This window comes from Eleutherodactylus coqui, chromosome 9 (assembly GCF_035609145.1).
Source record: "Eleutherodactylus coqui strain aEleCoq1 chromosome 9, aEleCoq1.hap1, whole genome shotgun sequence".
NCBI classification, from domain to species: domain Eukaryota; kingdom Metazoa; phylum Chordata; class Amphibia; order Anura; family Eleutherodactylidae; genus Eleutherodactylus; species Eleutherodactylus coqui.
Genome location: NC_089845.1, coordinates 142,059,567 through 142,082,078, shown reverse-complemented (window position 1 = coordinate 142,082,078; position 22,512 = coordinate 142,059,567). Strand labels below are relative to the sequence as shown.

The following is a 22,512-nucleotide window of genomic DNA, read 5'->3' as shown; positions in this document are numbered from 1 at the left end:
CCTCATGGCCTCCTTTTATGTCCCTCACTGACTCCAGTATAGTAACCCTCATGGACTCCTTTTATGTCCCACATTGACTCCAATATAGCAACCCTCATGGACTCCTTTCATGTCCCTCATTGACTCCAGTATAGTGACCCTCATGGACTTCTTTCATGTCCCTCATTGACTCCAGTATAGTGACCCTCATGGACTCCCTTTATGTCCCTCATTGACTCTAGTATAGTGACCCTCATGGACTCCCTTTATGTCCCTCATTGACTCTAGTATAGTGACCCTCATAGACTCCTTTTATGATCCTCATGAACTCCTTTTGATACAAATGCCTTTTATTCCGTAAAATAAAAAAAGCATATATACACTCATCCGTGTTTCTCCTCCTACTCCCAGCCTCTGCAGTCAGTGCTGCTCTTCTTAACGAGGATGGCCTGGTAAAGCAATCACTGGGCCACTACCACCACCACCACCTCCACTTTTGTTGGAGGAGGCCAAATTAGAGAACCCAATTTTTACTCCTATAGATTTTAACAGAAGTCAGAATCAGGAGTCCTGTTTCACAATTATCTTTTAAAATCAGGTTGATCACTCCTGACTAGAGATGAGCGAGCATACTCGATAAGGCAAACTACTCGAGCGAGTAGTGTCTTATTCGAGTACCTGCCCGCTCGTCTCTAAATATTCAGGTGCCGGCGGGGGAGAGCGGGGAGGAACGGAGGGGAGATCTCTCTCTCCCCCCCCCCACTCCCCCCTGCTCACCGCCGCAACTCACCTGTCACCCGCGCCGGCAGCCGAGCGGGCAGGTACTCGAATCGAGTAGTTTGCCTTATCGAGTATGCTTGCTCATCTCTACTCCTAACCCAATTATTTCAATAATCGGTCAACCCTAGTAGTTACTTCTAGCTTTTGCAGTGTAGGAACCATTCTATAGCAACAAATGGACGCACATAAGAAAAAGATTCCTCTAACTTCGGAAATATGCTTGCTCCTTCAGCCCGCGCATGTGTTGTTGGTGAATGGAGCCATTGGAGTGGCTGTGCCGTCCAGTGCAGCCCAACGTACAGAGTGCGCCGACGTCAAGTGTTACAGGAGCCTGAAAATGGAGAAAAGCCCTGTCCAAACCTGGAGGAAAAGTCTGGATGTCTGGAGTATTTCACGAACCAAGGCATTGAATGTGGCCATATGTATGGTAAATCATAAAAAACCCTTTTACTTAGGTTACAAAAGAGTAATATGGCATACATTATCCTAATATCACCCAGTACTCAATGTGTTACTGTTATATGAGTCTACCCAATTCATAACTCACTCCGGTGTAAGTAGTTGTAATGTATCTGTGATTGCCAGTCTTTATATATGACATATATTTCCTCTGAAATCACACTTAGGCTGGATTCAGATAAACGTATATCGGCTGGGTTTTCACGCCGAGCCGATATACTTTGTCTCTCTCTGCAGAGGGGGAGGCTGGAAGAGCTAGGTGCGGTGCTCTGAGCTCCCGCCCCCTCTCTGCCTCCTTTCCGCCCCTCTACACTATTTGCACTAATTCTCAGAACTTAGCCCCGCCCCACCTCCTCTCATTGCAAATAGTGCAGAGGGGCGGAGAGGGGGTGGAGAGAAGGCAGAGAGGGGGCGGGAGCTCAGTTCCTGCTCCTGGCTCTTCCATCCCCCCCCTGCAAATGAGGACACTGTATATCGGCTCAGCGTGAAAACCGAGCCGATATACAGTCGCCTGCATCCACCCTTAGAGGGGTTGTCCAGGAAAACATGACTACTTTTTTTTCAAAAACTGCTACACACCTAGGTCTTGTCTGGTATTGCAGCTATACTAAACTACATTAAAGTGAATATAGTGAATGGGACCGAGTGCAATACCACATACAACCTGGGGATAGGAGTGGAGCTGTTTCCCAACACATTTTAAAATAGTAGCTTAATAGTAGCAGAGAATTAGACAGAATAGCAAACTATGCAATTACTGGCTGGTTAAACGTGCCACCAGTCCAGCACAGCCGCTCTGATCTTCACTGTTTCAGTCCCATAAGCTCCTGTATCGGTCACCTACCATTCATTCTTCTTGTGATGCTGCAGCCAATCATTGGCTTCGGTGCTCATTTGTCATGCATGCAAACATTACTGCTGAGGCCAGTGATTGGCTTCAAGGGTCACATGATCAATGAGCATCATGTGACCGCTGCAGGAGCTTCAAGGATTGGAACAGTGATACCCAGAATTGCTTGCCTGGACCAGCGGTACATCTAACCAATGAGTGTGCATAGTTTGCTATTCCCTGCCCTTAGATTTATTTCTCAAAGTCTTTAGGCCCATTTAGACACAACGATTCGTTGTGTGTAAGTGCGCGCCCGTCGTGCATTTTTCGTTACCTATTCGTTCATCGTTGTCTTTCAGTCCGCTTAAAATTCATCGTTCGGCCGTTCGCTTTTCATTCGGTTTAAATGACATTCATTCAGCGATTTGATGGGAGTTTTAATGGTTTGGCGGGGCGTAGATTCATCTGGCTAAAGGCAGAGCGATTGGCTGTCGGGAGGACAAAGCTTTTGATTTTAAAACGCCCTCCTAGTCAGGGGCGTAACTATAAAGGATGCAGGGGATGCGGTTGCACCCGGGCCCAGGAGCCTTAGGGGCCCCATAAGGCCTCAGTTCTCCATATAGGGAGCCCAGTACTATGAATAAAGCATTATAGTTTGGGACCCTCTTACAGGCTTTGCATTGAGGCCCAGGAGCTTCAAGTTACGCGTCTGCTCCTAGTGCTCAACCATTGGCCGTGCCGTTGTGACGTACCATGCAAGCAGCAACCAAGACCATTGAAAAATTAATTTGCCTTTTTAAACGCACGTGCTGAGGTCTTGGATTCACGGATTATTTTTCTTTAGGCTTGCGCAGATTTCGTTACTAGATTTTAGATCACTAATAGGTCAATACATAAAACTACATGTATTTTTGACAAGGATGACCAAGAGATTATTTACATTCCAATGACATAAATACTATCGTTTGTACCACCAAGTTTTTTATATAACTCTTTCGCAATTCCTTAACATAGATCGCCTGTAATCGGCCTCTTTTTTTACTTTATATCAGACATCTCGTTTCTTTCTGTCGCTGCTAAACAGCCGGGTTTTTTTTAAAGACCAGATAAGCGCGGCCATGATGTTCACGAGTCGATACAAAGAAGCTCTTTTTTTTTCCCTTCACTAAATGCACGCGCCTTTACACAAACTATCACTCAATTATCGTTTAATGCAAACGCTGTACAACGATAATCTAACGACTGAAATGCCCGGCCGCTACCTCCCTTTTCCAACAATTCACTTTTGATCATTATAACGAATTTTGAGCTATTATCGTTGTGTCTAAATGGCCCCTAAAGGCCCATTGAGACACAACGATAATCGCTCAAAAGATGTCGCTCAAGCGACTTTTTAGCGATCATAGTTGTGTCATTTACAGCTCAAGATGATCGATGAGTGATCACCTTGTGCTGCCAGCGGGGGATGCAGAAGACAAGCGGGGTGACCCCGCTTGTCTTCTGCATACAGCTGTTCCCCCGCTCTGAGCGCCTGGCTGTTATACAGCCCGACGCTCGGAGCGGAGGATGCAGAAGACAAGCGGGGTGTCCCCGCTTGTCTTTTGCATACAGCTGTTCCTCCGCTCCCAGCTGTTATACAGCCCAGCGCTCAGAGCGGAGGATGCAGAAGACAAGCGGGGTGTCCCCGCTTGTCTTCTGCATCCAGATGTTCTCTGCACTGAACGCCCGGCTGTTATACAGCTGAGTGCTCCGTGCCAGGTATGGAGAACAGAGCTGGACTGCTCTGTTCTTTATACTCAACCCGTTATCAGGGAGCGGGATACAGCTGAAACAATAGTATCAGCTGTATCCCGCTGTGAATCCCTGATAAGGCTCATCGTTGTCTTTCAGCACACTGAAAGACAACGATGAGCGACGGGATAACGAAAACTACACAATGTCAGTGCAGTTACACACAACGATTATCTCTCAAAAGACAGCTTTTGAGCAAATTTTGACCGATGATCGATGCGTCTAAATGGGCCTTTAGAAAGCCCCGTTAGGTCATTATGCATAGTGATAAGAAGGAGCTTCCCCAGCATTGCTTGTGCTTACATTCTAATCCTAGCTGGTATCAGCAAACAGATAAGACTGTGCTTTTCCACTAACCCCACTGCCTCTTCCAGCACAGTTGTAACAGGCAGATAATGCTACTTTCCGGGCTTATGCACACAGCTGTATCTGGCCCGCTTACTACAAGTATGTTTTTCATGCGTGTAATACTCATTACACAGCAAATACGCACCAAAATAAGACAAGCTGGGTTTTTTTTTCATGCACATGATGTAAGTGGCCCAATAGAAATGAATGGGCTTTTAGCACCACATATCATGCTGGCAACATATGTCCGTGTGAGTGAGCCCTTAATTTGTGAATAGAACTGTCCTTCAGCTAATTGTAATTATGTTCTTCCATAGTTCCTGCATTTATTACTACTTCTGAATATAACAAAGAAAGAAAAAGACGTGCAGTATCGATAGACTTGGCATCGGACACAGAGGATTCTGGGTACAGTAATAAACCTGAGCAATGGATATATTGGGTGTCGTTATTTGTCATATGTTGTCTAATCCTATAATATCGCTGCAGAACTAGGAGGCATTATAATGAAATGTTAGGAAGGGTATCATTTCTCCTTAGGGAGAACACCTAGATGGTGTGAGTTCATCCATGCTCCACTGGGAAATATGCAAAAGGAAAGATGGAACAATATTTCTACAGTGCCACCTATTGGAAGGCAGCATTCCTGCAAGTTAATGTAAGACCTTTTAAGAATCCTTGAAAGAAAGACTGTGAATTATGAGCTAAAGCCAGAGTCTTTTGAAAGAACAGATAACCATGCACAACAAGAGGAAATTATATTATAGTCACTATTTCCAAGGTGCCCCTCAACCTGCACCCACATTATTCTGTCAGGTCTGTTGGTTAATATTAAGTCCAAAATGGCTATCTCTCTAGTTGGGTTCTGCACAAGTTGGGGAAGGTAATTATATTTAGTTATTGGCAGAAACATTATTTCCTTTTTGAGATCCACAGGCTTCAGTTTCCCAGTTTATATTTGTATAGTTAAAGTCTTCTATAATAATTACCTCATTGTGATTTGCTGCTTCATATATTTGCCTCAGTAATGAATTTTCAGTGACTTCTGTTATATTTGGTGGCCTATAGCAAACCCCTATGAGGAATTTATTATTGTTTTTCTTTCTATGTATTTCTACCTATAGAGACTCCACATGTCCATTTCCCTCACATATATCTTTACATCATGTGGGCTATAAACAGAACTTCACATAAAGACAAACCAGGTTTCATCCAACCAGGTCTCCGTTATTCCCACTATATCATATTTTTCGGCAGACGCTATTACTTCCAGTTATTACTTTTACCAATAGGCTCCTTTTAACCCCGTAGTGACGGAGCTTTTTTCCATTTTCGTCTTTTCCTACTCCCTTTTAAAAAATCGTAACTCCTTTATTTATCCATCGACGTACCTGTATGAGGGCTTGTTTGTTGCGGGACGAGTTGTATTTTTTAATGGCACTATTTATTATACCATATAATGTACTGAAAAACTTTTAAAAAATTCTAAATGGAGAGAAATGTAAAAAAAACAACATTCCACCATCTTTCGTTGCGTCCTGTTTTTACGGCGCACAAACTGCAACAAAAATGACCCAATAACTTTATTCTATGGGTCAGTACGATTACTATGGTACCAAACTTGTATAGTTTCTTTTTTTGCTGTAGTACTTGTATTTTTTTTAAGATATTTAATTTTTAAAATTATTTTTTGTGTCCATTTTCTGCGCACAATAACTTTTTTATTTTTCCATCGACATAGTTGAGTGAGGGCTTATTTTGTGCGGTACATCCCGTCGTTTCCGTTAGTACCATTTTTTGCAAACAATTGACCTTTGGGTCGCTTTTTATTACATTTTTTCTTGGAGATACGGTGACCAAAAAAGTGCATTTTTGGTGTTCTTTATTTATTTTTTCATACCACGTTCACAATGCGGTTAAAATAATGCATTAATTTGATAGATCAGACTTTTATGGACACAGCGGTACCAAACACTTACTTTTGGTTTAATATTTTGATTATTTTATTGCAAATATGGCAAAGGGGGGGGTTTTGAACTTTTATTACTTTTTTTTAAATAATTAGTAAAACTTTTTTTCCTTATTTTTACACTTTCTTTTCATCCTCCGACTACAACCAGCGATGCTTTGATCGCTCCTGCAGTATGACGTAATGCTATAGCATTACATCATACTGCAATCTGACAGGCAGTCTATCAAGTCACCCCACGGGGATGGCTTGATAGGCAGTCTCCCAAGGCAGCCCTGGGGCCTTTTAGGAGGCCCCCAGCTGCCATGAGACCTGCACAGCTCCCCCGATCTCACCGTGCTGGGGGGGGGGGGGGGGCAGTACAGGACCCTTGAACATCGTTCGGGGCATTTAAAGGGTTAATAGCCGCGATTGCCCGTACGGCTGATCACGGCTATTGCTGGTGGGTGTCAGCTGTAATAAACAGGTGACGACCGCACTGTATGGAGGGAGATAGCGGCGCTATCTCTTTCCATACATGTCCTGTAACGGCAGGACGTAAAAACACTATTGGGCCATCACTAACGGGTTAAACGGAGTGATAAATCATTCGTACAAGGAAAGAAGTGTATGATGAGAGATCTCGCTCATTCGCTTGTGCAGCCCGTTTATGCAGATGAATTAGCAGCAATTTCATTCGGAATTGTGTTTGCAAATCATTCAGTCGTTCATTTTCACTGTACCAGTGAATGTGAATGACTAAACGATTGCTGTTCACACACAATGACATGCAAACAAGCAAGTTATTATTCTTATGCCTGCAAAAAAAAAAACAATGAATGAGACGTGAATGAATTCTTACTCATCATCCGAACATTACTTGTGTTTACACTAAATGATTATTGTTCAAATTTGCCCGATCTAACAATTTTTTTGAATGATAATCGTTCCGTGTAAAAGTGCCCTTAGTTTCCATACAGTTTAGAAGTTTTTGGTTATTTTTTATGTTAAGTGTATCTCTTATAACTGTTCTGCCAGTTCTCACTCAGCTAACCCTTCCCATTGCTCCACCCCCATTCTCAGTACTTAGTCCCGGATCTCTGTCTACACTATATTCCCCTCTAACTCTTGGATAGGTTATTGCAGAACATTGAACACTAGAAGGGCGGCTCTAGTATCCTCTAGCCGTGTGCTTACAAATCCACTGGATAGGTGAAAACTTGAAGATTGGTGGGGGGCTGACAGCTGGGACCCGCACCGATCCTGAAAACGTTAAATCTGTGGAATACCCCTTTAAGTTGGATAATAATGCCTAATGTTCTTTCTGATGTTTACAACAGGTACTGCATTGAGTTCCAGATTGAATCCTTTTCTCCAGCCTGCTTGACTGAGGATCGTCTACATGCTCGTTGGATGCTGTATATCCGAGATGGCTATACTGTGTGTGTGGCTTGCCAATACCCTGCAATGAATGTCAGGAACCATCGTTGCTATGGGGATGGCAGAGATGCTAAAAGGTGCGAATACTAAATTTCATGTATGCCTCAGTTTTATAAAATAATACACTGGGGAGAGAAAATGTAAATATAGTTCTTGGAGGTCAGGATTATACTGGGGAGTGAAAGGAAAAAAACAGCATGGTGATTGGAACTATACAGTTGCAAGAAAAAGTTAAGTGAACCCTTTGGAATTACCTGTATTTCTGCATTGGTTGCTAATAAAATGTAGTCTATACAAACCCAGTCTAACTAATAACGCGCAAACAGTTATACCATTCATGTCCTTTACTAAGCAAACTAAGTAACCATCCACAGTGTAGGGAGAAAAATTAAGTGAACTCTTTATTTTAATGATCTGTATATTCCTCGTTAGCAGCTATCACCTCCACCAAACATTTCCTATAGCTGCAAATGAAATTTGCGTAATGTTGAGAGATTTTGGACCATTGGTCTCTGCAAATGTGTTTCAATTCATCAATATTTCTGGGATGCCTTGCATGCAAAGCCGTCTTCAGGTCATGACACAGCAATCTGACTTGATCACTCCAAAATCAATTTTTAATCATCAATTCTTTAGTTAATTTACTTGTGTGCTTTGAATCAAAAGCAGCTTCCTTCTTGGGGTCCTTACATGAAGACCATTCTTGTTCAGTGTTTTTCTAATACACTCATTTTCAAAAAAAATCAAGCACCTTTAAAGAGTTCTCAGAAGCTAATTAAATTTTCTATGTGTGATTGTATCGTTTACATGGGTGGACATGGAGGCATACAGGTTTCGTATGGTATTCTGTGGCATATCTGTCTACATTTGCTGCAACTGAGCTTCTAGATTGTGCAAACTCGCAGGCTGCCGAAATTGGAGTCTCAGGTGGCCCCATACATGCCCCATTGTCGATAAATCTGAGCATCCACGGAAGTGTGGCAAGTTGTAGGGACATTCCTGTGACACTCTTGTGTGTGCGGCCAAGTATTATCTTGCTGGAAAATGTCTCTTGGAAGCCGCCATGAGAGGAACACATGTGGCTGCTGGATTTCATGAACATATATGAATTGTCTTTGTCCCTCCTACCACTACTAGGAGTTATCGACTGTCATATGCGATGGCCCCCCAGACCATCACACCAGCAGGGGGCAGAGTGTCGCTCCCCAGCAAAGGCAGGATTGAGGTGCGCACCCCTAGGTCTCTAGGCACTAACATATCCACCATAAATGTCCAAAATAAATCTGGATTTGTCGCTAAAGACGATCCAGTTCCACCCCGTAGCCATCCAGTTTTGTCATTCACAACACCATTGCAAACGAAGGTAATGGCGGGTGGGAATCAAAGGCAGTACACATAATTGGTGCCATGAGACTAAATGTGCTTCTGCCAAGCACCTGGAAATGGTTCCGGCTGACACAGGGGCAGTAATGATGGAGCCACCTGTCTCTGGATGGCAGACAGCGAAACAGTTGGAGTTGCTTGTGCTTGGCGGATGATCAGACAATCTTCTCTACTGGTGGTCTATCAAGGATGTCTTGAGCTCGGTCCACTGGTCCCAACACCTCCTAACAGTCAGGTCAGAATGGCCTAGGTAGTGGGAAATTCATCAATAGGACCATCCAATTTCTCACATTCCAATAATGTGCCCCCTCTCAAACTCTAGTAACGGGGTGAAATCTCTTTGATTGCATCGTAGAAGCGTCTAGTGGTTAACAGGCTCTAAGCTCTACACAAGTGGAAAAAGAGGTCACTACACACAAGTAGCCTTTGAGAGCCTTTTTATAGGCCAAGGGGGGAACCACTTTTAGGGCCTCCGGTGGCAAGACTGTTTATCTGATTATGCCACAACTCCAATCATTTGCATATCTGCTTGAGATGGAACTGCATTCCAAGTTTTGCATCAAAACGACAACTCCTTGTAGGGGTGGGATTGTTTTTTTTACAAAGAGTGTAGTTGACATGTGAGCAGAAGTCTTTGGGGTTTGTATAGTATTCTGTAAGTCTTTTTCACCTGGGTCATTCCGATCAGTTACCTTAGGTTCTTTCTCCCCTCTTTTATAGGATTACTCATTGAGTTGTTGTTGGAGAGATCTTAACAGGGTTCCCATTGCTAGGAAAAGTTGCATCAATCCTGAATTTTCTAAATTTGTAGATAATTTGTATAACTGTAGATTGATGTACTTCCTGATCTTTAGCTATATTTTTATTGCCCTTTACAGCTTCTAGCATCTGTATAAAACGTCTTCTGAGTTTTTCTGAAAGTTGTTAGCATCGAGGCATGGTTCATACTAACCAATCTTTTTTGTGAGGAACAGATTTGACAATACCCACTCTTCAGAGGTAGGTTAGCAAATTTTAGCCTGGGAACAAGCACCCAGGAGACCGCCACTTTCAACTGAATTGAATACTGTGTTGAAGCAGAGAGCTATTAGTTTGTAGCCAACCTCTCTCATAGCCTACAAAGCTCTTTGTACTGGTAGCCTATGAGACACTGAGATGCAACAGCATTTGCCCACAGGAATCCCATCCTGGCATCATATAGGCAGCAGACATGAAGAGGCTATGTTTTGTTTGTCATGGGAACAGGGCTAGCTGAATATTATTATTAATTGAGACATTATTTGTGGAACAGTTAAGGGGCACTATTACTGAGTGGGGAGGGGGCACTATTACTGAATAAAGACATTTACTGCGGGCACAAATACAGGATTACAAGAAATGATCTTCTTGATTTGAAATACACATGTCACGTTTATTGACATTCAGATACATAAATTTTATATCACTGGAAACAGAAGCTCAAAATGTTGTGTTGCACAATATCAAAAATGTTTTCGACATTGGAGGTAATCAATTTGAGCCCCCTATGTCACTCGACACACATAGAGCATGTAGTCAACTTCTTGCCATACACATTGTAGTGTTTCATGATTGACCGACACAGTTGCTTCTGTGATGCCGCAGATCATGCATGGTGGGTGGTAAGGGTGGCATGTAGGCTTTATGCTTAACATTCTGCCAGAAAAAAAAAAATCACAAGGTGTAAGGTCTGGGGAAGATGAAGACCAAGAAAGAAGTTCACTGTCACCATAACCTGCATGGCCAATCTGTTGCGTCCTAACTGGACTTGCAATGTACACAAATAAAAGAACACAACTGTGTGTAACACAACCTATAAGCACAACTGTGCAACGTAAATACAAAAAAAACCCTCTTCCTGCAAACCTCGACCCGGGGAAAGAGCCCTGCCTAATCGTCAGGCCGACTGCTCTGATAAGTGCGAGCCCACACTCCTGCTTAGGCCACTAACAAATCCCTACCAGGGAGCCCTGAACACACAAGAGACAGTGCATGGTAAAAAACTGCGGTACTTAGCTGCTGCAGATGTCTGTAGCAAAGGAATGGAGCTCCAGAGACGGTCAGTGCTCCTCACTAGCAATCCAGGAGCAAACTGAAATTGACCAGCAGTGAGGTCATAGAATCATAGAATGGTAGAGTTGGAAGGGACTTCCAGGGTCATCGGGTCCAACTCCCTGCTCAGTGCAGGATCACTAAATCATCCCAGACAGATATTTGTCCAGTCTTTGTTTGAACACTTCCATTTAAGGAGAACTCACCACTTCCTATGGCAACCTGTTCCACTCATTGATCCCCCTCACTGTCAGATATTCAATCTGTGTCTCATCCCTTTCAGTTTCATCCCATTGCTTCTAGTCTGTCCTTGTGTAAATGAGAATAGGGCTGATCCCTCTGCACTGTTACAGCCCTTCAGATATTTGTAGACAGCTATTAAGTCTCCTCTCAGCCTTCTCTTCTGCAAGCTAAACATTCTCAGATCCTTTAACTGTTTCTCATAGGACATGATTTGCAGACCGCTAACCATCTTGGTAACTCTTCTCTGAACTTGCTCCAGTTTGTCTATGTCTTTTTTAAAGTGGGGTGGACATAGTAGTCCAGATAAGGTCTGACTAAGGGCTCAAACCCACGTGCGTTTTTTTAATGCTGCGATATCGCTTCGTTTTTTAATGCGATTGTCTATTGTGTTTGCCTTTTTGGCTGCTGCATCACATTGTTGACTTATGTTCAGTTTGTGATCTATTAGTATACCCGTCTTTTTCACATGTGCTGCTGCTTAGCCCAATTCCTCCCATTCTGTATGTGCTTTTTAAATTTTTCTTGCCCAGATGTAGGACTTTGCATTTCTCCTTGTTAAATATCATTGTTAGTCACCGCCCACTGTTAAATCTTTTCTAGATCTTGTTGAATACTCTCCCTGTTACCATGCGGCGGTTGCTGGTCCTCCCAGGGCAGCGGTTAGCGGGATCCCGCGGTCGGGGCGCGCCCCCTCGGCTTGTTGTCCGGCTGCCAGGGGCGCGGGTGCCTGTCCAGGGCGGTGCTGGTGGCGCACAGCGCTGGGTGCGCGCGCACCTGCGAGTGCAGCTGCCGTGCATGAGCTCCTTTTTATTATGTTCTGTTGGAAGTTGGCTGTCTCCCTCTGGGCGGAGGCTTTTGTTTAAAGTCGGGCAGAGACTTGCAATCACTGCCAGTTATTGGTTTTCCTCAGTGTGCTTGCTAGTCTGGCTCTGTTGGTCTCCTGCCTCTGTCATCTTGTCTGCTATACTTGCTATTGTTCACCAGGTTTTTCCATCTGCCTCAGTTCTGTTTAGTCTTGTTCGTGTTGGTTATTTATATCTGCCTTTTCTGTCGGTATTCTACCCTTTCCATCCAGGTACGCCAGCGTCCCTTTTCGGTCCCTAGTGAGAGTAGGGACCGACGCCCCGTTGCCCGCCTGGGGTTAGCCAGGAGAGAAGGCAAGCACACAGGGACAGGGGTTGTGGGAGAGATCTAGAGCACCTGGGCTGGCGTATCAAGGGTAGTATACCGTACCATAATAACTGGCCCTTAAAAATTGCTCTCCAATGGAGGCCATGAGTACCCTCGCAAGTCAGTTGCAGGATTTAGTGGTCATGATCCAAGACCTGTCCGGTCGTATGGTGGCCGAGGAGCAGCGGGAGCTAGTGCATGTTTCTACCGCCCCTTCTATCCCGAGCTCAAGTGTCCTATTCCTGAGGTATTTTCAGGGGAGAGGAGCAAGTTTTTTTGTTTTTCAGCAGGCATGTAGATTGTATTTTCGGATGTGGCCCCGCTCCTCCGGCTCAGAATCCCAGAAAGTTGGATTAATTATGTCCTTACTTCGGGTGCCCCCAGACATGGGCCTACTCTTTGCCCGAGAGTTCGGCTTGCCTGCAGTCAGTTGATTTGTTTTTTCAGGAACTTAGAGGTATTTTTGGTGAGCCGGACCGTGGGGGGTTGGCGGTATCTCAACTCATGTCTCTACGTCAGGGGCAGCAGTGGGTAGAGGACTATTGTTCTAAATTTAGACTGTATGCAGGTGAAACCTCTTGGAACAATAGTGCCCTTAAAGATGTGTTCTTGTTGGGTCTTTCTGATGCTGTCAAAGATCTACTCATTTCTCATCCGGCTCCCGTGACACTCAATGATGCGATGGAATTGGCGGTCAAAGCTGACAGGAGGCTGAGATCTAGAAAAGAGGAACGTCAGGCCCGTAAGGCTAGGGTATCCGGCAGACCTGCTCCCCCTTCTCCCATGCCAACTTCTGGTGCCAAGCCTATGGAAGTGGATCAGCTAAGTCCCGAGGAACGGCGACGGTTCCGGATGACTCATCGCCTCTGCCTCTATTGTGGGAAAGCCGGACATCGTGTAGCGACCTGTCCTTAGAAGCGTCTACAACATCAGTCTGAACTGGCGGAAAACTTCAGATCCTAGGCGATTTTTGGGACGATCGCCTAGGATCACAGGTACTCCCTAAATTGTTGGTGCCTTGTCAGATTGGCTTCCGGAATTTCACTCGGTCCAGTCAAGCTTTTATTGATTCGGGTGCTGCCGCCAATTTGATTAGTTTAAGTTTTGTCAGACCTCGGATGATTGAATTCTCTGCGATAAAAATTCCCATATGCTTCACTAGTATTGATTTTATCCCGCTGTCTGCAGGGGTTGAACAATGGAGGACTCCCATTTTACAGTTCACTATGGGTGTTCTCCATTCTGAGAATCTGTTGTTCTTGGTAATGGAAAGAATGTCTGTTGATGCAGTGCTCGATATGCCCTGGTTGGCACTGCACAATCCCCGATTTGATTGGTCCACTCGGGAATTGTCACATTGGGGGTTCTCCTGTGATGGTCACTTAGCTACTATATCCATGTGTTCAGCAGATACCATAATTATTCCTGAGTATTTGTCCGATTTTCATGATGTATTTTCCAAGAAACTGTCTGAGACTTTGCCTCCCCATGGGGAGTGGGACATTTTCAATTTGTCTGGGCGTGAGCACAAAGCCTTTAAGTCCTATATCTCAGAGTCTCTGGCCAAACGACATATCAGGCCGTCCAGTTCCCCTGCCAGGGCAGGTCTCTTCTTTGTAGAGAAGAAGGATGGGACATTGAGGCCTTGTGTGGATTATCGGGCTTTAAATAAAATTACAGTGAAGAACCAGCGCTCCTTGCCCCTGATTCCTGTTTTATTGAATCGGAGGAAGTGGTGATGGCAAAATCCATAGAGGAGTTTAAAAGGGGACTTGATGTCTTTCTGGAGAAGAAGTATTTTACAGGATATAAATATTAGGTTAAGGGTCAATCCTGGTATATAGGCAGGTAGGAACTATTAGGGGTTGATCCAGGGAACAGTCTGATTGCCATTAGGGAGTCGGGAAGGAATTTTTCCCCCAAAAGGGCTAATTGGCTTCTGGCCTTGGGGTTTTTTGCCTTCCTCTGGATCAACACAGTAGGATAGACAGGCTGGACTAGATGGACAATGTCTTCATTCGGCCTTACATACTATGTTACTATGTTACTATGTGGTAGGGGCCCACTGGTTTTCCAAATTGGACTTGAGGGGGGCTTACAATTTAATTCGCATCCGAAAGGGAGATGAGTGGAAGACCACATTCAACACCTCGTTCGGACATTTTCAATGTCTAGTCATGCCCTTCGGACTTTGTAATGCCCCTGCTGTGTTCCAGGGATTTATGAACACAGTCTTCCACGACTTCCTGGGGGTATTTATGGTCATTTATCTGGATGACATTCTGGTGTACTCCCCTGACTGGGACTCACATGTGCGACACCTGAGGCTGGTTCTGACCCGTTTGCGTATCAACTTTTTGTCAAGCTGCAGAAATGCATTTTTGGTACCTTGGTTATGTGATTTCACCCACGGAGATTCAAATGGAGTCTGATAAAGTATCAGCAATCTCCCAATGGGTCAGCCCAGATAACCTGAAAGCTATTCAGCGGTTTTTAGGTTTCGCTAATTTCTACCATAGATTCATTAAGAATTATTCTGTTATTGCTTAACCCCTGACCGATCTTACCAAGAAGGGTTCCGACTTGGTAAGATGGTCGCCTGAGGCCCCAGAGGCTTTTAGTCGTCTCAAAAGGGCATTTACTGCTGCCTCGGTGCTATTACAGCCTGACACATGGCAACCATTCTTCATTGAGGTCGATGCGTCTGAGGTGGGAGCACGGGCTGTATTGTCTCAGGAAGTCAGCGGGAGACCTGGGTATAGTCCATGTGTGTTCTTCTCGTGGAAGTTCAGTTCGGCGGAACGTAACTACGATGTGGGTAATCGTGAGTTATTGGCGATTAAGTGGTCTCTAGAAGAGTGGCGTCACCATCTTGAGGGGGCAAGGCATCCCATTACCGTGTATACTGATCATAAAAGCTTGGTATATCTCGCCAATGCTAAGAAACTCACAGCTAGTCAGGCCAGGTGGGCGGTTTTTGCCAGGTTTAACCTCGTCGTTACATATATTCCATGGGAGAAGAACGTGAAGGCGGATACCCTCTCATGGAGTTTCAGTTTGCCGGAAAGTGAGACATTGGCTCCCGAGAATATCTTGGCACCTGGGGTGGTGGTGGCAGCTGTAGAATCTGATCTCAATCCTCATCTATGGAGTTGTCAGCAGGACGCTCCCTCGGGGGTGCCAAAGGGCAGATGGTTTGTGCCAGAAACCTTGCGTCTCAGAGTCATTGAAGAGTCTCACTCATCTGTTCTTGTAGGCCATCCGGGGGCTCAGGGGACTCTGGATCTTTGTACTAGACATTACTGGTGGCCAGGCATGTCTCGGGAGATCTGCGACTTTGTTAAGGGATGCTCTGTCTGTGCACGCAGTAAAAGTCAGCGGCGGCGTCCGGAGGGGCCTCTGAGACCGTTACCAGTGCCTTTTCGTCCGTGGTCGCATTTATCGGTAGATTTTATCACCGATCTACCTGAGTCTCAGAAGTTCACCACTATCCTAGTTGTTGTAGACTGTTTCTCAAAGATGGCACATTTCGTGGCATTAAAGAAGCTACCTTCTGCGATAGAATTTTTCCAAGATTTTTGTAAAAGAAGTCATTCCTTTACATGGGGTTCCCGAGAACATCGAATCTGATTGCGGTGTTCAGTTTGTTGCGCAATTTTGGCGAGCCTGCTGTAGAAACCTGGGAACGTCGCTTTCCTTCTCGTCAGCATTCCATCCGCAAACTAATGGTCAGACTGAGCGGAAAAAACAGGATTTAGTGCAATATTTACGGTTGTTTGCTAGCGAAAAAGCTCACCATTGGGCAGAATAGTGCAAGAGTTTGCACTAAACAACCGTACTTGTTCTTCCACTGGGGTATCTCCATTCCTGTGCGTATATGGTTAGCATCCTCGCTTCCTTACAGCTATTTCTACTCCGTCGGCCTGTCCTGCAGCTGATGTCGCCAGAGATGCGCTGCAGGGGGTATGGAAAGAAGTACAGAAGAACCTGGAAGCAACGGGGGCTCGTATGCAGTTGCGTAGTGGGAGGAGTCTGTCAGTATCTTAAAGGGGTTGTCTCACGCCGAAACGGGTTTTTTTTTTATTCAATAGGCCCCCCGTTCGGCGCGAGACAAACCCGATGCATGTGTTAAAAAAAACAAACGGGTAGTACTTACCCGAATCCCCGCGCTGCGGCGACTTCTTCCTTCTTCTTACTTACCTTAGTAAGATGGCCGCCGGGATCTTCACTGTGAGGTCCATTGCCGATTCCAGCCTCCTGATTGGCTGGAATCGGCACACGTGACGGGGCGGAGCTACAAGGAGCAGCTCTCCGGCACGAGCGGCCCCATTCAGAAGGCAGAAGACCGCACAGCGCAAGCGCGTCTAAAATCGCCAGAAGAGGTGATTTTAGACGGATCCATGGAGACGAGGACGCCAGCAACGGAGCAGGTAAGTGAATAACTTCTGTATGGCTCATATTTAATGCACGATGTATATTACAAAGTGCATTAATATGGCCATACAGAAGTGCATAACCCCACATGCTTTCATGAGACAACCCCTTTAACCTTACAGGATGGGATAGAAGGTATATTTGTCTTCTAGAAATCTCAAATGGAAGGTTCCGTCTTTGAAACTGGTGCCGCGTTACGTGTCATGACGCGGGTAGTAAACCTGCTTGCTTATGAACTTGATTTGCCAGCTACATGGAGGGTTCATATGGTTTTTCATACGTAATTATTGAAACATTTTGTCTGCGCTGGGGAACCTTGCAATATTTGGTGGCCTGGAAAGGCTTTGGTCCTGAAGATCATTCCTGGGTGGCTGCACGTGAAGTTCATGCCCCAGTGTTGGTGCGGCGTTTCCACGGTCTGTTTCCGGATAAGCCCGGACATGGTGGCGGGGTTCCCCGTCAGAGGGGGGGGGGGGGGTAATGTTACCATGCGGAGGTTGCATATTTGGTCATTTTTTCAAGAAGTATGGTATGAGATACTTTGTCAAATGCTTTACTAAAGTCAAGATATACTATATCCACCGCATTTCCCTGATCAACCCAGTCAGTGATTCTGTCATAGAAGGAAATTGTATTAGTCTGGCATGCCTTGTTTGTTACAAACCCATGCTGGCTCTGGTTAATTACTTCATTTTATCCAAGTACTTGCATACATGCTGTATAATAATTTGTTCAAAGAGCTTTCCTAGTGCTGTGGATCTACCACAGAAACTCCCTACAGGAAGGCACAGGCAATTCTGTCACAGTTACTGATGATCACACAGCTCCAATCACACAGTCATAATAGAAGAGATCACAGCTCATCCTTGTGACTGTATACCTAAGGTCTGTAGCTTAAGTAGGTGACAATAGAAGGTAATGATAATTAAAGTGCCTCCCAGCAGGCAAGGCATAGTATAGCCTTAGCCAGGGCTTATTTACATGAGTGTATATCGACCAGCGTCTTCACGGTTGGCCGATATACACTTCCATCTGAGCAGTCCCCCCATTCCCTCCCCCTCTCTCTCTGCTTCTCTCCTCCACGCTGGTGTTTGCAATGGGAGGAGGCTGAGCTAAGCTCTGCTCTGCCCCACCCACTCCCATTGCTGGCTGCGGACAAGGGGCGGAGCAAACTGCTCGGAGGGGAGGAGAGAGACAAAGAGCCAGTGAAGCAGTGAAGGGGGGGGGGGGGGGGGGGAGGAGGTAACTGCTTAGGTGGAAGTGTATGTCGTCCGGCCGTGAAAACGCCAGCCGATATACGCTCGTGTAAACAAGCCCTTAATGCCATGCTGATGCATCATGAAATTGAAAGTGAGCTGTGGTTGCACAATAAATAGGTGTGCAACCATGACAGTAGGACAACCGCCCTATTGCCTTACCAATTATTGCCACACCAGGGCCATGTGACCTCTGTAGCCAATCATTGTCTCACTTTGACCGATGATTAACTGCAGCGGTCACAAGTCCCCATCTCAAGACCCCATTGCTACTGCTCCAGAAAGTGGAGAGCAGCAGGAACCAGCAGAACGGGAGGGGTGGTGAATCAGTTGAGATGAGTATGGGTGTTTTTATTTTACCCACCACCATGTACAGGTTTCAAAAATATTTTGGGGCTGGATAACCCCTTTCAGCTTGAGTTACATAGGACGGAGCAATTTGGTTAACATGATTTTTTTTTTCTTTTTTGTTCCACTGTTTACATCACTAATCATTTATTTACTTGTTTTGTGTTTTCAGAGACCAAGTTCTTCACTGGCAAGCTGTGGGAAATAGCAAGTGTCATGGAACCTGGAAAAAAGTTAGAGAGGTTGAGACATGCTCGTGCCCCATGGTTCATAGCTTTATTTTTACATGATATAGAATGAGGGGTTATAGCTCCACTTTAGGAAAAAAAATGTTGATATATTTTTGTGACTATCATGGTTAAAGTACTAAACATATATACATATTTAATCCTGAAATGGATACAGAACTGGCTCATACATAACTGGTGCTATAAGCAGGCGGTCCTATCCATATATTAGTTGGGGCTCCTGCTCTTTGAGCTCATGAATATAATAAGTAGAGATGAGTGAGCACGCTCGGATAAGGCAGTTACTCGAGCGAGCATTGGTCTTCTCGAGTAACTGCATTCTCGTCCGAGCAGGCTCGGGGAGCGGCAGAGTGAGAGAGATCTCTCTCTTTCTCTACCCCCCTTTACCCCCCGAGCCTGCAGTTACTCGAGAAGACCAATGCTCGCTCCAGTAACTGCCTTATCCGTGTGAGCGCGCTCATCTCTACGATTGAGCATTTTTTTATGGTAATTGTCAACTTGAATGACTGTTTACATGCAGAGTGTTCTTGTCTATTAACCTAACAGTTTCCTATTTCATCCTTGTGGCGCCTATTTACTACTATGCTATTATTTGTGAGATAGAGAACTTTCCTGACGAATGTATACGGTTTTGCTCTAATGCACACAAATAATTGTTAAAAAACAGAAAGTGTTATAATATAATAAAATATTTTATGTAATATTGTTGCGTAATGTTTTTTTTACTAGGATTTATTACAATAAATTGTTGCATTGGTACTTTAAAGGGTTTTTTCAGAAAAAAAAAAGTAATTTTAGAAATCTGGTCACAATGTTGCATAAACACAAAAGTAGCCATACTCGCATCACCGGATCTCCAAGCGCTCCCATTCCCACAATGTCTGGTCCCCCCATTGCCCACCCCTTCTTACTGCAGTAGTGATGTCACTGGCATCAGGGACATGTGACTGCTGCAGCCAATCGGCAACATATTTTGGCTTGTAATTAAAGGGATTGTCCATTTAAAAACTAATTTTTAAAATGAAAATGACTGAAAAAAAATAAAACAAAGGGTATTTACCTGTCCTCAGACCTGGTGAAACAGCACTGCAGCCCTGCGATTCTGCCAGTCTCTCTTGACAGTGAAATTCATGTGACCGCTGCCTGCCAATCAGACGCCGCAGCGTCTCTGCCCGTTCTCTTGGAATCAGTGCTCACATCCCGGATGCCATGATGTCAGGCGTTTCAAATGATGACACCGTGGCCTCTGATTGGCAGGCAGCGGTCACCTGATTTGCGCTGTCAACAGAGACTGGCAGAATTGCAGGGCTGCAGCGCAGGATCACCTGTGTTTTATTGTTTTTAGTGTTTTGGATCCAGTTTAAAAATTAGTTTTTAAGCGAACAAACCCTTTATCTGTAAAGGTCCCGTATCTCTGTATCCTGATCGCTGAGGTGACCATGCACTGGCAAAATAGGAGCTGCAGGGGATCAGGTGAGGTGAGCAGGTTTCCAACAAAATAGTTTTTCCCTGGATATTCCATGTTGTCAGGGCAGGCGTGTCAATATATGGTACCACATAGCGGGGAAATTGGAATCGCTGCAGCTGCTCTCCCCGGCACCATCAGTAGCACACAGGGACTGTATGGCTGTCCACGTAATCATGTAAAAAAAATGAATAAAACACACTTGTAATTACTGTTTTGATTAGTAAAAAAATAAATAAATAAAATTATATATATATATATATATATATATACACACACACACATATATACATACATACATACATACATACATATATATATACACACACACACATATACACACACACACACATATACACATACATACATACACACACACACACACACACACAGGTAATACATCTTTCAGGGACCAAACAGCAAGATGGACAGATATCACAGAGATCATGAACAGGCCAACAACTCATCCCCAACTGATGCCATCCCAAGGTTGTTCTAGTCAGCCCTTTGCTTCTAGAAAGCATTTTTGCACATGTGGCAAACCCCTCCGCCCAGCTACGATCCTCAGATTACATTTTGTGACTGGCATCTGCTGGGGTGCAGGATCTAAGATCCACAGAGGTCGTCCAGTACTATGTTCATCCATAAAACAGGGGTTTATGGTTTTATACTATAAACCTGCACACAGGATAACTAAACGCATTTCAAGCCACTCCAACCTATGCAAGGGCGGCTTCAGACGACCGTATTTGTGCGCACAATATGCAGAGAATAGAACCCATAGATTGTACTGGATTCATTCTTACTGCTCTTTTGTGCGTATTTCACACCTGCGAATATAAAAGCAGCTTGATCTATCTTGGTTTGTATTTGCAAACCAAAGGTCCCCCATAGAAGTCTATGGGAGGTACACAAATGTGAACTCAACACCCAAACAGCTGCACAATGCCACAGGAAAAAAAGAACACATCTGGAACTCATTAGGCTAAACAGCCTTTAAAATTATGGCGGGGTGTGTCCCACATCCATGTGAACTGGCCCTGCGAGCCCAAAAGTACAGTAATATGAATAAAAGTGCATATTCAAGGTGCAAATGTGATGTGCTTATTTGAGCGTTTTTGCGCATATGTTCGTGTGAAAGGGCACTTAAGTGTCTGAGACTTAAATATGCCGCCTTAAAAGTGAAGAAAAATTGATTACTCCCCTATCCTGGTGGCTTCCCATCCAGCACTGGCATCCCAGAAGCCCGCCACGCAGAACGCAGACGAAGCAGCGGGCGGTCACATGCTGTTCAATCGCAACAACTCCCTCTTGGTGCATTATTTTTTTTGTTAATGAGTGTATGGGACAATAAACTCCTGTTTCATGTATGAATGGAGTGCTGAATGTCTTCTGTGAATGATATCTATTTTTTTCACCCTACAGGGTCATTGACAAAGTACAGTGATTGAGAGGAAATCCTGCAGGTTTTAAAAGTGATTCCTGGATACATGAAAAAAAAAAAGTGTGTTTTGGTATACTCTAAAAGAAAGAATATACTGTATACTTACCACTAGTATGTCTTGTGTAATGCCCTGGGAGAGGCAGGAAATGGGGTGGGAGGGCCGTTGGGATTAACGTGGTAGAGTAGCACATTTGGCCTTTCTATCGTAAAGGTATATGGACTACCAGGTCGGCCCAGATCCTTTCAGCATTCTATCGTAGTGTTTGGGGTGTTGATGAACATACAAACTCATAATAAGAGCAATTTACATAGCCAAGTGTTTGTAAGATAGGAGCAGAAGGTTGCTGCTAAATATTTGTAATCATTTCTGTAATGTTGGCTGTTCGCTGCCTCGTTGGAGCTGTGATCACAAGTTTACAGATACAAAAATGGTCCAAATTCTGCTTCGTAACATACGACTGAGCCTGAAAGCCATTAATTTAGGAATATTGGTCAGGTATAATCGTGTGTATACTTGTGTGCACGGTGTCACCACCTAGAATGCATCTAAAAGCAGACATGCAAGTCAGCCTGGTTTTCGAATGGACTGCCTAAAAATGCATTGTTGATTGACGATGGCCTGAGCCATGGCCATAATGCGGCTGAGAACCGCTCCGATGTGTCAGTCCGCATTGTTTTCAAATACACTATTTAAAACCGTGACAGTATATTAATGATGGTCACGTGACACCCACAAGACCTGAGTTATTTAATAAGGTTTTAAATAGTCGATTTGAAAATCCTATAAATGATGTGGTTTTTGGCCACATCGTCGCCAGGTCTCGGCTGCACGGTGGAAGCATTTGGGACACTACCCTGAGTAATAATGATTGAAATC

The 22,512-nt window shown here is 44.5% G+C and overlaps 1 protein-coding gene across 1 annotated transcript in view; it reads left to right on the top strand.

Annotated features, from left to right (window-relative positions):
• SBSPON (somatomedin B and thrombospondin type 1 domain containing) overlaps positions 1-19,427 on the top strand; it is a 45,091-nt gene extending 25,664 nt beyond the window's left edge. Inside the window, exons 2-5 of the mRNA XM_066578580.1 lie at positions 992-1,186; positions 4,504-4,594; positions 7,475-7,651; positions 18,651-19,427. Of these exons, the coding sequence (XP_066434677.1) occupies positions 992-1,186; positions 4,504-4,594; positions 7,475-7,651; positions 18,651-18,768 (581 nt within the window). The 3' untranslated portion in view covers positions 18,769-19,427. The remainder of the gene's footprint in view (positions 1-991; positions 1,187-4,503; positions 4,595-7,474; positions 7,652-18,650) is intronic.
• Positions 19,428-22,512: the final 3,085 nt, after the last annotated feature.